This window comes from Coregonus clupeaformis, chromosome 20 (assembly GCF_020615455.1).
Source record: "Coregonus clupeaformis isolate EN_2021a chromosome 20, ASM2061545v1, whole genome shotgun sequence".
Classification (NCBI taxonomy): Eukaryota; Metazoa; Chordata; class Actinopteri; order Salmoniformes; family Salmonidae; genus Coregonus; species Coregonus clupeaformis.
The window spans coordinates 60,847,125-60,863,903 of NC_059211.1; the positions used below are offsets into that span (position 1 = coordinate 60,847,125).

The following is a 16,779-nucleotide window of genomic DNA, read 5'->3' on the forward strand; positions in this document are numbered from 1 at the left end:
GTTGCCGGGCGACGTTGCTAGGCGGGTGATTTCTCGATTACCCGCACCTGCTTCTCATCAGCTTCGGCACACCTGGTCCTGATCATCACCCCTTCATAAGCCCTGACCTGACATCCATTCTCTGCCGGATCGTTAGCCATGAACAGTATGTTTGTCAGCGTATCAGCCTCTGAGTTACTAGCGTTAGTTTTGTTGTTTTGCACCTTGTTGGCTTGCCGTGTACTTACCTCAGTTTTTTTCTGTCTACAGTCATTCTCCCGGAACCTTCACCCAACCCCTGCCTGGTTGTCGGCGGCTGCCGAGCCATCATTGGATCTGCCACTTCACCTCCACCAACTCATCTCCGCCGCCCGCTCCGTCTCCTGGATTATTCTGCATCTTTTTTTGAATCTGTTAATAAATACTCACCTTAGTTCAACTCACCTTGTCCTGGTCTGCTTCTGGGTTCTGGCTTAGAAAACCGTGACAGAACGATCCGGCCAGAAATGAACCCAGCGGACCTGGACTCTGTTCGCCATGCCATCACCCATCAGGAAAGGATGTTGGGACAACACAGCACGGCGCTACAGGAGATAGCGTTGTCGGTTCAGAACTTTTCGACCAGTCTGACGAAGATCCAGGCTCAGCTCAGTTTGCCGGTGGAGAATCCACCACCGGTTTCACCCCTTTCGACTGCCGCTTCTGGAGCTGTGCCCTTCTGTGAGCCCAAGGTTCCGACGCCTGATAAGTATGAGGGGGATTTGGGAAGATGCTGTTCCTTTCTTATGCAGTGTGGATTAGTGTTCGATCTACAGCCCCACTCGTACGCCACAGACAAGGCTAGGATAGCCTTTGTTATTGAATTGCTGCGTGGTAGAGCCCTGGAGTGGGCTTCAGCCGTATGGGAACGACAGGACACCTGCATGGCGTCATACCAGGAGTTCACGGCAGAGATGAGGAAGCTGTTTGACCATCCAGTCCGAGGTAAGGACGCAGCTAAGCGCCTGTTTTCTCTTCGCCAAGGAGCTCGCAGCGTTGCCGACTTCGTAATCGAATTCAGGGCATTGGCTGTGGAGAGTGGGTGGAATGAGGAGTCACTGAAAGCAGCCTTTTATCAGGGGTTGTCGGAGCAACTCAAGGATGAGCTGATCTCCTATCCGGAGCCTAGTGACCTGGACAGTTTGGTAGCTTTGTCTATTCGGGTGGATAACAGAGTTCGAGAGAGAAGGAGGGAGAAGCAATGGGGCCCGTCCAATCAATCAGCTTCTCGGTTCCCAGTCGGGTCAGGAGGTGGACCAGAACGCGTCGATCATTGTCCACCACACGGGATTAGTGGAGAGGTCCTGCCTCCAGATTCTGAACCCATGCAAGTGGGGCGGCACGGGTTAACCAAGGAGGAGCGCCAACATAGACGTGAGACCAACCGCTGCCTCTACTGTGGTAGTTCGGGACATTACATCTCCACTTGTTCCCAGCGGCCGTCAAACTGTCCAGTTTCAACCTCTCAATACCCCTGTCAGACCCCGTTTCCCGGCTACCCTCATGAACGGGATTCAGAGTTTAGCGATTAACGCTTTCGTCGATTCAGGTGCCGATGGCAGCTTTATTGATGCCGACGTGGTGGTACAGCTGGGGCTTTCCAAGGAGCGATTACCGGAAGCCATTGAAGCTACCACTCTGAACGGCAGTAGTCTGGCACGTATCACGATGAGGACTGAACCGGTTAGGATGCTGTTGTCAGGGAATCATTCTGAGGTTATCTCATTCTTCATTCTGCCTTCTCCCCATGTTCCTCTGATCCTTGGATACCCCTGGCTGAAGGAACACAATCCCTCGTTCGATTGGGTGACTGGCAAGGTAACTAGTTGGCGCATTGATTGTCCTGCTAACTGCCTCAAGACTGCCTGTTCCCATTCTGTTCCCAGTCAGGTCATTGAGGCTAACCCCCCAGATTTGTCCCTGGTTCCCGAAACATATGACGAGTTGGGGAAAGTGTTCAGTAAGCAGAGGGCTCTGTCACTCCCTCCCCACCGACCATATGATTGTGCCATAAACCTGTTCCCTGGAGCTGCCTATCCCAAGGGACGGTTATACAGCATCTCCCGACCTGAACGTGAAGCTTTGGAGATCTACATTAAGGAGTCCCTAGCTGCTGGTCTCATTCGTCCCTCGTCATCACCCCTGGGGGCAGGATTCTTCTTTGTGAGTAAGAAGGATGGCTCTCTTCGACCTTGTATTGATTATCGGGGGTTGAACGATATCACTGTCAAGAACAAGTATCCCCTGCCCTTGATGAGCTCTGCTTTCGACTCCTTACAGGGTGCTACTGTGTTCACCAAGCTGGACCTACGCAATGCTTATCTTCTGGTCGGGATCAGAGAGGGGGACGAGTGGTTGACTGGTTTCAATACACCGATGGGTCATTTCGAGTAGCAGGTGATGCCGTTTGGACTGACCAATGCTCCAGCAGTGTTCCAGAGTATGGTGAATGACGTCCTGAGAGATATGATCGGTCTTTTTGTGTTCGTTTACCTGGATGACATTCTTATCTTCTCGAAGGAGCCTTCCAGCCACGTCCAGCATGTCAAGCAGGTTCTGCAGCGATTGCTGGAGAATCGCCTGTTTGTGAAGGCCGAGAAGTGTGAATTTCACGCCCACACTACATCCTTCCTCGGGTACATCATCTCCAGGGGAGAGATTAGGATGGACCAAGAGAAGGTTAGGGCGGTTCTGGATTGGGCCCAGCCCGGTACGAGATTGCAGCTCCAGAGGTTTCTGGGGTTTGCGAATTTCTATCGGAGATTTATCCGTGATTACAGCCGTGTGGCCGCTCCTTTAACTGCCCTGACTTCTAGTACCAGAACCTTCAGTTGGAATCCTGAGGCGGACCGAGCATTTCTGGATTTGAAGAGGCGATTCACCAACGCTCCGATTCTCTCTCAACCTGACACTGCCCGTCAGTTTGTCGTTGAAGTGGATGCGTCTGATGTGGGGGTTGGCGCCATCCTGTCCCAGCGATGCTCCACTGACGGTAAACTCCATCCCTGTGCCTACTACTCTCGTCGTCTTTCGTTTACGGAGAGGAACTACGATGTGGGTAACCGGGAGCTTCTCGCGGTGAAACTTGCCTTGGAGGAGTGGCGCCTCTGGTTGGAGGGGGTGGAGCAACCGTTTGTTGTCTGGACTGACCACAAGAATCTTGCTTACGTGGAATCGGCTAAACGTCTCAACTCCCGTCAGGCCAGGTGGTCGCTGTTTTTTGGACGCATTAATTTTTCCTTGACGTTCCGTCCGGGGTCTAAGAACGGCAAGGCGGACGCCTTGTCCCGGATGTTCTCCAAGACGGAGGAGAGTGGGGCCAAGACTGAGACGATTCTTCCCCGGAACCTTGTCGTGGGAGCCGTTATGTGGAGGATTGAGGAGGAGGTTATGGCGGCCCTTCAGACGCAACCCGGCCCAGGTAACGGTCCACCCGGTCGGTTGTTTGTGCCCGAGTCGGTCCGTTCGGCTGTCCTCCAATGGTCCCACGCCAGCAAGATGGCTTGTCACCCTGGCGTGGCTCGGACGATGGCGCTTCTACGCAGACGATTTTGGTGGCCTGCCATGGGAGAAGATACTCGGAGGTTTGTTGCTGCCTGTCCTTTTTTGTGCGCAGAACAAGAGTGCCAATCGGCCCAGCTCTGGACTTCTTCACCCCCTACCTATTCCCCGGCGACCATGGTCGCATCTGGCCCTGGACTTTGTCACTGGGTTGCCCTCTTCTGAGGGGAACACGGTCATTCTGACTATTGTGGACAGATTCAGCAAGTTCGCCCACTTTGTGCCCATCTCCAAGCTTCCCTCTGCCTCTGAGACGTCCAAGATCCTGGTTAGGGAGGTTTTCAGGGTCCACGGATTGCCCAGTGACATAGTTTCCGACCGTGGCCCTCAGTTCACCTCTGCTGTCTGGAAATCCTTCTGTTTGGCCATTGGAGCTACAGTCAGTCTCACATCTGGATTTCACCCCCAATCTAATGGACAGGCGGAGAGAGCCAACCAGAAAATGGAATCCACGCTGCGCTGCCTTGTTTCCTCCAACCCCACCTCTTGGGTCTCTCAGTTGCCTTGGGTTGAGTATGCCCACAATACTCTCCCTACTTCTGCCACTGGGATGTCTCCCTTCCAGTGCCTATACGGCTACCAACCCCCCTTGTTTCCTTCTCAGGAGAAGGATCTCTCGGTTCCCTCTGTCCAGGCCCACATTCGTCGTTGCCACCGGACCTGGCATCGGGCCAGAAAGGCCCTCCTTAGAGTTTCTGACCGGTATCAGCTCCAGGCGAATCGTCGCCGTAGTCCAGCCCCCGCTTATGCAATCGGAGATAGGGTCTGGTTGGCTACACGGGACCTTCCTCTGCGGACTGAGTCAAGGAAACTGTCGCCGAGGTTCATTGGTCCGTTTGTGGTGGAGAGAGTGATTAATCCTGTAGTGGTTCGACTCAAGTTGCCGAGTACGCTCAGAGTCCATCCCACCTTCCATGTCTCCTGCCTCAAGCCTGTTCTCCTCAGCCCTCTGTTGCCCCCTCCGCCCCCTCCTCCTCCTCCTCGGATGATCAGAGGAGGTCCTGTCTACACGGTGCGCCGCATCATGGATTCCAGAGGGCGGGGCCGGGGTTTCCAGTATCTCGTGGACTGGGAGGGGTATGGTCCTGAGGAGAGGAGTTGGATTCCTCGGCGTCAGATCCTTGATGCTGACCTCCTTCGTGACTTCTACCGCCTCCATCCTGGCGCTCCGGGTAGTCCGCCCGGTGGCGTTCATCGGAGGGGGGGTACTGTCATGAACCCTGCGTCCTGAGTCTGTTCCTGCCTGTGTTGCCGTTTTTTCTGCTCTGAATCGCCTGTTTCCTGAGGGTTCCTGAATGCACCCTGTCCGGTTGCCGGGCGACGTTGCTAGGCGGGTGATTTCTCGATTACCGCACCTGCTTCTCATCAGCTTCGGCACACCTGGTCCTGATCATCACCCCTTCATAAGCCCTGACCTGACATCCATTCCCTGCCAGATCGTTAGCCATGAACAGTATGTTTGTCAGCGTATCAGCCTCTGAGTTACTAGCGTTAGTTTTGTTGTTTTGCACCTTGTTGGCTTGCCGTGTACTTACCTCAGTTTTTTTCTGTCTACAGTCATTCTCCCGGAACCTTCACCCAACCCCTGCCTGGTTGTCGGCGGCTGACGAGCCATCATTGGATCTGCCACTTCACCTCCACCAACTCATCTCCGCCGCCCGCTCCGTCTCCTGGATTATTCTGCATATTTTTTTGAATCTGTTAATAAATACTCACCTTAGTTCAACTCACCTTGTGTCAAGAATGCTGAGTGTGGATGTGGTGCGAGAAATCAAGCGCAGGAACAAGGGCGTTCGTCAACAGACTTTAGTGATCCAAAAATATAACTCCAAACAGGTAACTGGCCAACCCAACCGGGAGGCATGAACAATTACGCACACACACAACAGTGCGTAAAATAGTAGAAACGCGCACGCAGTGCGGACTCTCAAAAAACAAACAACATGAGAGGAAAACCCACCAACAGCTAACAGCTGACATAACAATCACACATAACACCTGACCCAACACACGATAACTAAATAGGAACCAAAATCAAACACTAACAAGGGACAGGTGTACAAACAGACAAAACCAAACAAACAAGAAACATCGAACGGTGGTAGCTAGTACTCCGGGGACGACGACCGCCGAAGCCTGCCCGAACAAGGAGGAGGAGCAGCCTCGGCCGAAACCGTGACAGTACCCCCCCCTTGACACGCGGCCCCAGCCGTGCGCCGACCCCGGCCTCGGGGACGACCAGGAAGACGCGGAGCAGGGCGCGTAGGATGACCCCGATGGAACTCGGTCAGAAGAGACAGGTCTAATATGTCCCTCCTCGGCACCCAGCACCGCTCCTCCGGGCCGTACCCCTCCCACTCCACGAGATATTGGAGACCCCCATCCGGCGTCTCGAATCAAGGATGGACCTAACGGTGTGCGCCGGAGCCCCCTCGATGTCCAACGGGGCGGAGGAGTCTCTTCTATCTCATAGTCCTGGAGTGGACCAGCTACCACCGGCCTGAGGAGAGACACATGGAACGAGGGGTTAATATTCTTGTAATCAATGGGCAGTTCTAACCTGTAACACACCTTGTTCAACCTCCTCAGGACTTTGAACGGCCCCACAAACCGCCGACCCAGCTTCCGGCAGGGCAGGCGGAGGGGCAGGTTTCTGGTCGAGAGCCAGACTCGATCTCCAGGTGCATACACAGGCCCCTCACTGCGGTGGAGATCGGCGCTCGTCTTCTGTCGACGGATGGCCCGCTGCAGATGAACGTGGGCAGCGTTCCACGTCTCCTCCGAGCGCCGCACCCACTCATCCACCGCAGGGGCCTCGATCTGTCTCTCATGCCAAGGTGCCAGAACCGGCTGGTACCCTAACACACACTGGAAAGGGGTTAGTTTGGTGGAGGAGTGGCGGAGAGAGTTTTGTGCCATTTCGGCCCAGGGAACATATCTCGCCCACTCCTCCGGCCGGCCCTGGCAATATGACCTCAGAAACCTACCCTCATCCTGGTTGACACGTTCAACCTGCCCATTACTCTCCGGGTGGTAACCCGAGGTAAGGCTCACCGAAACCCCCAACCGTTCCATAAAGGCTCTCCACAGTCTGGAGGTGAACTGGGGGCCTCGATCAGACACTATATCCTCGGGTACCCCGTAATGCCGGAAGACATGGGTAAACAGAGCCCCAGCGGTCTGTAGGGCAGTAGGGAGACCCGGCATGGGAAGGAGACGACAGGCCTTCGAGAACCGATCCACAATGACCAGGATGGTAGTATTCCCCTGTGAGGGGGGAAGGTCTGTAACAAAGTCCACCGAGAGGTGGGACCAGGGTCGTTGCGGAACGGGCAGGGGTTGTAGCTTACCCCTGGGCAAATGTCTGGGCGCCTTACACTGGGCACACACCGAACAGGAGGAAACATAAACCCTCACATCCCTGGCTAACGTTGGCCACCAGTACTTAGTGCTAAGGCAGTGAACTGTCCGGCCGATACCTGGATGTCCAGAGGAGGGGGACGTATGAGCCCAATAAATGAGGCGATCGCGTACCTCGAGCGGAACGTACGTCCGACCCACTGGACACTGTGGAGGACTTGGGTCGGTGCGTAACGCCCGCTCGATCTCTGCATCGACCTCCCATACCACCGGTGCCACCAGACAAGACTTTGGTAGTATGGGAGTGGGCTCAACGGACCTCTCCTCCGTGTCATACCGCCGAGACAGGGCATCTGCCTTCCCGTTCTGGGACCCAGGGATGTAAGTGATTTTAAATACAAACCGGGCTAGAAACATAGTCCAGCGAGCCTGGCGAGGATTCAGTCTCCTAGCTGCCCGGATGTATTCCAGGTTACGGTGGTCGGTCAAAATGAGGAAAGGGTGTTGAGCCCCCTCAAGCCAATGCCTCCACACCTTTAGGGCTTGTACCACGGCTAACAGCTCCCTGTCCCCTACGTCATAATTCCGCTCCGCCGGACTGAGCTTCTTAGAATAAAAAGCACAGGGGCGGAGTTTAGGTGGTGTGCCAGACCGTTGTGAGAGAACGGCCCCGATACCGGCTTCAGACGCGTCTACCTCTACGTGAAATGGTAAAGTGGGATCCGGATGCGCCAGCACCGGCGCCGAGGTAAACAGGTCCTTCAGTCTCCCAAAAGCCCTGTCCGCCTCAGCTGACCACCGCAAGCGCACCGGACCCCCCTTCAACAGGGACGTTATGGGAGCTGCCACCTGTCCAAAACCCCGGATAAACCTCCGGTAGTAATTCGCAAAACCCAAGAACTGTTGCACCTCTTTCACAGTGGTTGGGGTTTGCCAATTACGCACAGCTGACACCCGGTCAACCTCCATCTTCACCCCTGACGCAGACAACTGATAACCCAAAAAGGAGACCGACTCCTGAAAGAACAGACATTTCTCTGCCTTGACATATAGGTCATGCTCCAACAGCCTCCTCAATACTCGGCGCACCATGGCTACATGCTCAGCTCGGGTAGAACTGTACACCAGAATATCGTCTATGTACACGACTACTCCCTGCCCCTGCATGTCCCGGAAAATCTCATCTACAAAGGATTGGAAGACTGAGGGAGCATTCATTAACCCATATGGCATGACGAGATATACTCGTAATGACCGGAGGTCGTGCTAAATGCTGTCTTCCATTCATCGCCCTCTCTAATGCACACCAAGTTATATGCGCTCCTGAGATCCAATTTTGTGAAGAACTGAGCACCGTGTAATGACTCTGTCATAGTCGCAATCAGAGGAAGTGGATAACTGTACTTCACCGTAATCTGATTGAGACCGCGGTAATCAATACACTGGCGCAAACCTCCATCTTTTTTCTTCACAAAAAAGAAGCTTGAGGAAGCGGGTGAAGTGGAGGCCCGTATGTATCCCTGTCTCAGAGACTCGGCGATGTAAGTTTCCATCGCCTTCCTCTCCTCTTGAGACAAGGGATACACATGGCTCCGCGGGAGTGCTGCTCCTAACCGGAGATCTATCGCACAATCCCCCTGTCTATGAGGCGGCAGCTGCGCCGCCCTTGTCTTACTAAACACCAGTGTCAAATCCTCATACTCGGGGGCAGTGGCGGCTCCTGAAAAAATTCTCAGGGGGGGCAATTTTTCTGATGATTTAGGTGACCTACACACATTTAAAAAAAGATATGTCCAGCAACAACATGAAGACAGGGGCAGCATATAAGTCAATGCCAGAAGCATTTATTGACTGATCTCAAAAGTGTTGGCTTACAAAAGCAAAATAAGTTATCACAGTAAAAATAATCAAGGGTGTTCTTTCACATTCCTCAACACTGCATAAACAATATGCATTTCCATAAACAAATGAAATATCAGCTGAAAATACAGCATCTTGGTATTTGTTCAGATTGCAGGATCAACAAGAGCTTTTACCACATTTTTTGCCTCATGGTTGAATTGGAAATATGTGCACCTGAGCATAATTCACAACAAGCAAGCAGGAGCTTTTGATAGAGGCTACTGAAAACATTGATGCAAGTTATTGGTAATTAGAAATGTTTATAGACTTCCATATTCTGCCCTCTTGTATAGATTTGTGAAAATGAACAGTGATAGACATTTTGCCTGAAAACAGAATTTGAAAATAATTTATAGAAAAGGTAAACACAGCTATCTGTATGGCTTTGTAAAAATGAACAACCATATTCTGGCCAATTGTATAGATTTGTAAATATGAACAACCATATTCTGGCCAATTGTATAGATTTTAGGGGTGTAACGATTCGTTTTAACAACGATTCGATTTGTATCACGATTCGTGGTTGTCGATACGATTCAAGGACGATATTGGTTCATTTAGAACGATACGATCCGAAACGATTCAGTGACTTGAAATCGATTCAGTAACCTTTTAGCCAAAAATTCAACCAGTGTGACTGAAATAAATACCTGGTAACCAGTTGCATTTTAATGGCTGGCAATAGTCTTGATATTTTTAACAGTGTTTCATGCCTCCATGCAGACCATCTGGTATTATGAAACTTACCCAGTTCCACAAAGGAGATCCCATTTTCTTCACATAGCTTTATTCAGTGCAGCAGTTTTTTTTGCTCCACCTTTTTGTAAATAAAACTGCAGCAGCTTGACCACAGAGCGATGAAATGTCTCACAGTAAGGAACGTTGCGATCAGCTGATTTCGCGCAATTCTCCAGTGTGTGTGCGGTGCACAGAATGTGCACAAGGGAGTCTCCAACCGCAGCATGTTGCCGGAGTTTTGGCACAACGCCGTTGTAGATACCTACGTTGACAGCAGCCCCGTCTGTGTACACAGCGACCAACTTTGTTGTCCAGTCATCCAAGCCTGTGTCCTGGAAAAGTCTCACAAGTCCGTCTGTTATGGCCTGTGCGGTTCGGTCAGCACCCAATTCAATCAGTCCAATAAAGTCCGAAGTAAACTCTCCGTTGCTGGACACAGACACAATGTAAACTATTTCCTGCTCAGTTTTTGTGATGTCCTCAGATCCATCAAAAAGCATTCAGTAAAGGAACATCCTCAGAATAGGAAGACATGGGACGTGCGTGTTTAGCTTTATGGAAAGAGAAAAATATTAAACAGAGCTTGCCGCTGTTCTTCATTCAGCTTGTCTCGCCATCTGGCAAGTGGGCGACTGGACATTTATTCTCGGCTAGCTTTTAGCAATGGCTTGCGCCACATTCGTGTGCTCCTTGCTCTTTTCATGTTTGTCAAATAAAGGATGGTTGAAATTCTTTGAGCCTTTATAAAATGCACCTGTTTTGTCTGCTAGATGTGGATTTGAGCGGCAAATCTTGCACCACATTTCAGTGCGCTCATCGTTAGCTTCAAGCCACTGCACATCTTGGAGCCACTTTTCCGAAAAAAGTATTTTCTTCGGCTCTGGCTCCAGTTGGTGTTTCTTTGTAGGTGGCGAAACGCCAAAGAAGCTGCTTAATGTCTGTTGCTTTTTGGACATCCCTGACAGTAGTTGACAAGCAACATGTCATGTGTAAGGTTAGATGAGAAGATCGGTCAAGTACGCAAAGGCGCGTAGTAACACAAGTGGCATTACGCATTCCTGATTTTTGTCGCGCTTGCGTATCTGCGTACCAGTTATGTGCACCCCTGCATATAAAGTCTGACGTGCTTAAATCCAATGGGTTATTTCCTAGTATCGATACAATCGATTTATTACATTTTAAAACGATGTTAGATCGATATATGTTGTCCAAAAGGCCAACTCGCCGAGCACAGATCGATGTAGTTGGATCATATGAATATAAATCGATACATCGATGTAGTAGATGGATCGTTACACCCCTAATAGATTTGTAAAAGTGAACATGAACAGATTATTTTATTTTTTTTACTTTTTTTAAAATGAAAAATAACTATTTTAAACAACATCAACTGTGAACTGATTTGGGCGTGTGTGTGTTAAAGAGACAGACAGGGAGGGACAAAGAGAGAGAGAGGCTACATTACTTGTACTGAAACTGTTCTCTTCTCTCTTTCAATGCAGCAAAGCGGTCAATGACTTTCTCATTGAAATCAGGCATGCTGAGGACTAGTTCCCTCTCCATGGAAAGCATGGCCAGTGCATTCAGACGTTCCTGGCCCATTGAATTTCGCAGGAATGTCTTAACTCGTGTCAAAGTTGAGAAACATCTCTCAGCTTCAGCTGTTGTCATGGGAGTAGTTATGAGGATGTTCAACAGAGTCACAGTCTCAGAGAACGTCTCCTGGAGGTTGTAGCTCATGAGAACCTGGTACAGTGCCAGTGCACCACAGTTTGACTTTCTCGTCGTCTGCAAAAAGACCGTTCAGTCTCTCCAAAAGCACACTGGCGATTGAGACTGAGGTTGATTCCGAGATGGGAAGGAACTCAAAAAAGCGCTCCTGCACTTTGTGGTTGCTATCTATGTACCTCAGCACAAGCACCAGCTGTGTCTGTGTAGAAACGTCCGTGGTCTCGTCAGCTTGGATAGCTACGAAGTTCGCCGACTTCACCTCCTCCACAATATGTTCCCTCATGACCGCTAGCATACACTCCAGTAGCTCGTTTTGAATGGTCTTTGATGTGAACTTCTTTCAAAGAGACAATCGAGTTGCACTGAACGCTAGCCGTCTTTTTGATAGTAGTACGTGAATTGATTGACGCTGCTACCCGCTCTTTTCTTAGTTACGTTCATGGTTATGTTACGTATGACGAAAGCGCGTAAGTGCAAGCCCTCAGAAACCCATAGAGATTGTATTGAAAGCTCTGATATTTGAAAAAAAAAGATTTTACATGAGAGGCTATGACAGACTTCTGGGGCGATTTTCAACCTGACTGAAATCGCCCCAAAAGGGGCGGGGCCATTTGAAGCACGACTTTAGCCTGATTGGACATTTAGTGGCAGATCAGACGTCTAGATTAGAACACTGATAACTACTGTTGCCGTGATATAATTGATTAGAAAAAAAATCCCTTCCTTTTCCCGTTTGGCAGTGCGTCGCCCATATCGCCCTAATGAACACACCGCCCCTGCTCGGGGGGAATATGCAGTGCGGGCATTTGATTTGGACTCTCCACCGAGGTCGCCCCTATGGAAACACCCAGACATAGCCCCTCACACTGAACAGACCACCCTTTAAGAGCTTTCTCTCGCCACGAAATAGTAGGATCATGGGTAATCAACCAGGGAAGTCCCAGCACCACCGGATACGCAGGAGAGTCAATCAGATAGAGCTGAATCGTCTCCTCATGACCCCCCTGCGTCTTCATCCTAAGGGGCGCTGTGACCTCCCTAATTAACCCAGATCCTAACGGACGGCTATCTAGGGCATGTACAGGGAAAGGCTTATCAACGGGAAGGAGAGGAATCCCTAACTCTACACAGAACTGGCGATCTACAAAATTCCCAGCTGCGCCTGAATCTACTAGCGCCTTATGCTGGGAACGAGGTGCAACCTGTGGAAAACAAACAGGCAAGGTTATGTGAACGACAGAAAGCTCTGGGTAAGTAGGGCGCCTACTCCCCTGGGAGGACTCCCCAATGCGTGGCCTGCCTTCACCTCCACCGGGGGACCTTCCCCAACACCTAGCCGCGGAGTGCCCTCCACGGCCACAGTTGGTGCAGGGAACGGCCCCCCTCGGGTTCCTACTCCTCCGTTCTCTAGCGCCAGCACCTCCGAGCTCCATAGGGCTCGGCTCGGAGGTGCCGGAGGGTGGAATGGGCAACCCCCACCCAGGACGTCCACGGGTGGCGAGCAGGGTGTCCAGCCGAATGGCCATGTCGACCAGTTGGTCAAACGACAACGTGGTATCCCTGCACGCCAACTCTCTCTGGACGTCCTCCCGGAGGCTGCAGCGGAAGTGGTCTATGAGGGCCCGCTCATTCCACCCTGCATCTGCCGCTAGAGTCCGGAACTCCAAAGCAAAATCCTGTGCGCTCCTCATCCCCTGTCGGAGGTAGAACAGACGCTCCCCCGCTGCCTTCCCTTCTGGTGGATGGTCAAACACGGCACGGAAGCGGCGGGAGAACTCCGCATAGGTAATAGTAGCGGTGTCTATTCTCCTCCATTCGGCGTTGGCCCACTCCAACGCCTTGCCGGTGAGACAGGAGATGAGGGCGGAGACGCTCTCGTGTCCCGAGGGCGCCGGGTGTACGGTGGCGAGGTAGAGCTCCACTTGCAGCAGGAACCCTTGACACCCGGCAGCGGAGCCGTCGTACGCCCTCGGGAGCGAGAGCCGAATCCCGCTGGGTTCCGGAAGGGGAACAGGAGGACTGACCGATGGGGATGGTCCGGTAGGTGGGGGCGTGGGTACCCCGCTGCTTTCCCATCGGTGGAGAGTGTTCATCACCCGATCCAGGGCGTGACCGATCTGGTTGATCCTGTCCTCCTGCCCACGAAGACGGTCCTCCATGATGTCCGTTGGCGCGGTTGCTCCTGCTGATTCCATGGTGTGATGTGTGATTCTGTCAAGAATGCTGAGTGTGGATGTGGTGCGAGAAATCAAGCGCAGGAACAAGGGCGTTCGTCAACAGACTTTAGTGATCCAAAAATATAACTCCAAACAGGTAACTGGCCAACCCAACCGGGAGGCATGAACAATTACGCACACACACAACAGTGCGTAAAATAGTAGAAACGCGCACGCAGTGCGGACTCTCAAAAAACAAACAACATGAGAGGAAAACCCACCAACAGCTAACAGCTGACATAACAATCACACATAACACCTGACCCAACACACGATAACTAAATAGGAACCAAAATCAAACACTAACAAGGGACAGGTGTACAAACAGACAAAACCAAACAAACAAGAAACATCGAACGGTGGTAGCTAGTACTCCGGGGACGACGACCGCCGAAGCCTGCCCGAACAAGGAGGAGGAGCAGCCTCGGCCGAAACCGTGACACCTTGTCCTGGTCTGCTTCTGGGTTCTGGCTTAGAAAACCGTGACACCCTTTATTTATCCTACGGTTTAACTTGGTGTACAGGGAGAACACTGTAAGAACAGCCCATGTTCTGAATTCTGTCACTGTACATTTCAAAAGTGCTAAACAAATAGTTATATTGACTACGACCATCCTAACGCACTCATTAATGTCTTAATCGAAATTACGGATTGCCTCTTATCCGCTTGTCGTCCCCTTATGCCATAGTTTGTACATCTCAATTGTCATTAGAAACCACATTTGTTTAAGCAAGTGAGCCATATCAGCTATGTTTTTTTAAAAGGCAGTAAATGAGGCTGAATGAACTGTTTCGCTGCCAGACAAGACTCCACTGATAGCCAGGTGTAGCAGTGGTAAGATGTTGGGACTGGTGTTGGGACAGCTTTATGTAGGCCCTAACAGTTTGTGGGCACCGTTTGTCACTTTTATTGTGCAATTAATGTGTTATTTAGTGTTGTGTTGTGCAGTGGCTTTGCTGGCATGCATCCCACTTTCTATTTTTTCACCAAGATTTACATGCTAAAATCGCCACTGCCTATTGGCTATCTCTGAGTTACATGCGCTAATTTCTTTAGCCGCCAATGGATCACGGTGTATCAGTGTATCCATATGCCAAAGGCTGGTGCTCTTGCATTTAGTAGAATTTTCACTTTTAGATTTTAATCAATAATTATAAATAATATGCCATTTAGCAGACGCTTTTAATAATTTTCATTCAGATTTTTATGATCAACCACATGACAATAATTCTGAGAAACTAAAACTTTATTATTGAAATGAAACTGTTGCATGAAAATGTGCATGTAAAAATAACTGGCAAGCAGATAGGTAGAAATGGTTAAACTTGAAACTCACAAGCTGCCTATGGTCTTTTTATAAACTGGGTGGTTCAAGCACTGAATGCTGATTGTCTAAAAGCCTTGGTATATCAGACTATATACCATGGGTATGACAAAACATGTTTTTTTACTGCTCTAATTACATTGGTAACCAGTTTATAATAGCAATAAGGCACCTCAGGGGTTTGTGGTATATTGCCAATATACCATGGCAAAGGGCTGTATCCAGGCACTCCGCATAAGAACTTAGTCATGGTATATTGGCCATATACCACACACCCTTGGGCCTTATTGCTTAATTATAACACCCATTCACAATGCAAGGGCGTCCACACAGGAGGTTACATTTACATTTTAGTCATTTAGCAGACACTCTTATCCAGAGCGACTTACAGGAGCAATTAGGGTTAAGTGCCTTGCTCAAGGGCACATCGACAGATTTTTCACCTAGTCGGCTCGGGGATTAGAACTAGCGACCTTTCGGTTACTGGCACAACGCTCTTAACCACTAAGCTACCTGTCCCGTAGGAAAAAACGGGCCCGCCTATAGAAATCAAATGCCCATCCACATTCGTTCTGGCGCCATACCCTTTTGGTCCAGACAGCATCAGATACATGGTCAACACATACTGTAGCTAAACTGAATTAGAAGGGTGCGGTCCTTATTTCTCATTGAAACCCACATAGACATCGTTTAAAACCATTCTGACTTTCCATGTTGAAAATCAATATGAAGTGTGTTTAGATTATTGTTCATCCATAACGTAGTTTAAAAATAAAAATCTGTGATAAGAATCTCATCGGCGGATGCGCTTCTAACTTGAAGTTACAGCGCACAGTGTTCATAAAGCACATTATCTTACATATACATATTGTTCATGATAATCAAAGATGTCAAATATTATGATGTGATGTTGTAGACTAGGCTATACAATAAGCACAGAATAGCAAACAAGTAGCCAATATTAGGTAGGCTAAATGTCAGGTTCGCCCCTGTCAGTCGGTTCAACTTACCTGCGGAGACCATTTGCGCCAGACAAAGCCAGATGATGAGCGTTGGTTTGGGCATATTTGCTGCTAGTTTGTTTGTAAATATAATACATAACAGTAAATGAGACATGCTAAAACACTGTGTGGTTCATCTAGCCTACTTCTGATCTTTATTTCCCGAGGCTGTGAAAGTGAAAGTAATTAGGAAAGTGAAAGTAATTCCTCCCTATGTTTGACCTGTTTGTGGAAAATAAAATAAGGTGGTGGAAAATAAAATTATGTTCCATTTCACTTGTAAATAATGTTTAATAGCTGCAATACAATCACACTATACCTACACCTGGCATTATGTTTACATGCCATAATAACTGTAGTATAAATTTTTTCTAACCACTTCTGGAATATTCCTTGATGTAGTCGTGCCCATACCGGGTCTTTGACGCCTCCCTGTGTGTATAATTGGCTACAATGTACAGAATTACATATAGAATTTAGAATTGATAGGATCACTGAGCTATAATGTAACAACAGTTGACAATACTGTAATATTCAAAGGTAACTTAATAATTATAGTTCATTTAATTTTCCTCCTGTCCACTGAGTGAGAGATTTTGATTCACCAGCCTAGCCATTGACCTATAGGCTTTGAGGCATGCACACAAAAACATTCACACAACGAAATATTTTCCTCAAAACATAATACATTTTTGACATCTTGTTGCATGGATCAACATTTCATTATAATTCACATTATTAAAAGTTGAAAAATGATAGTATCCTAGGCTAAACATGACAGCCCATACAGGAAAACAATATGATACTATTATGTATAGTAGAAATTGATAGAAAAAGAGATATGAGTTTACTGAAGAGAAACAAACCTTCCCTGTACATAATCTAAATATTTGTCAAACAAACTATATATTCAATAAGTGCTTTTCA

At 49.3% G+C, this 16,779-nt stretch overlaps 1 protein-coding gene across 1 annotated transcript in view; it reads right to left on the reverse strand.

Moving 5' to 3' along the window:
- The window catches only part of LOC123481510, a 57,467-nt gene extending 41,593 nt beyond the window's left edge, over nt 1-15,874 (reverse strand). The window contains exon 1 of the mRNA XM_045205836.1: nt 15,862-15,874. Within this exon, the coding sequence (XP_045061771.1) occupies nt 15,862-15,874 (13 nt within the window). The remainder of the gene's footprint in view (nt 1-15,861) is intronic.
- Between the last annotated feature and the right edge of the window lie 905 nt (nt 15,875-16,779).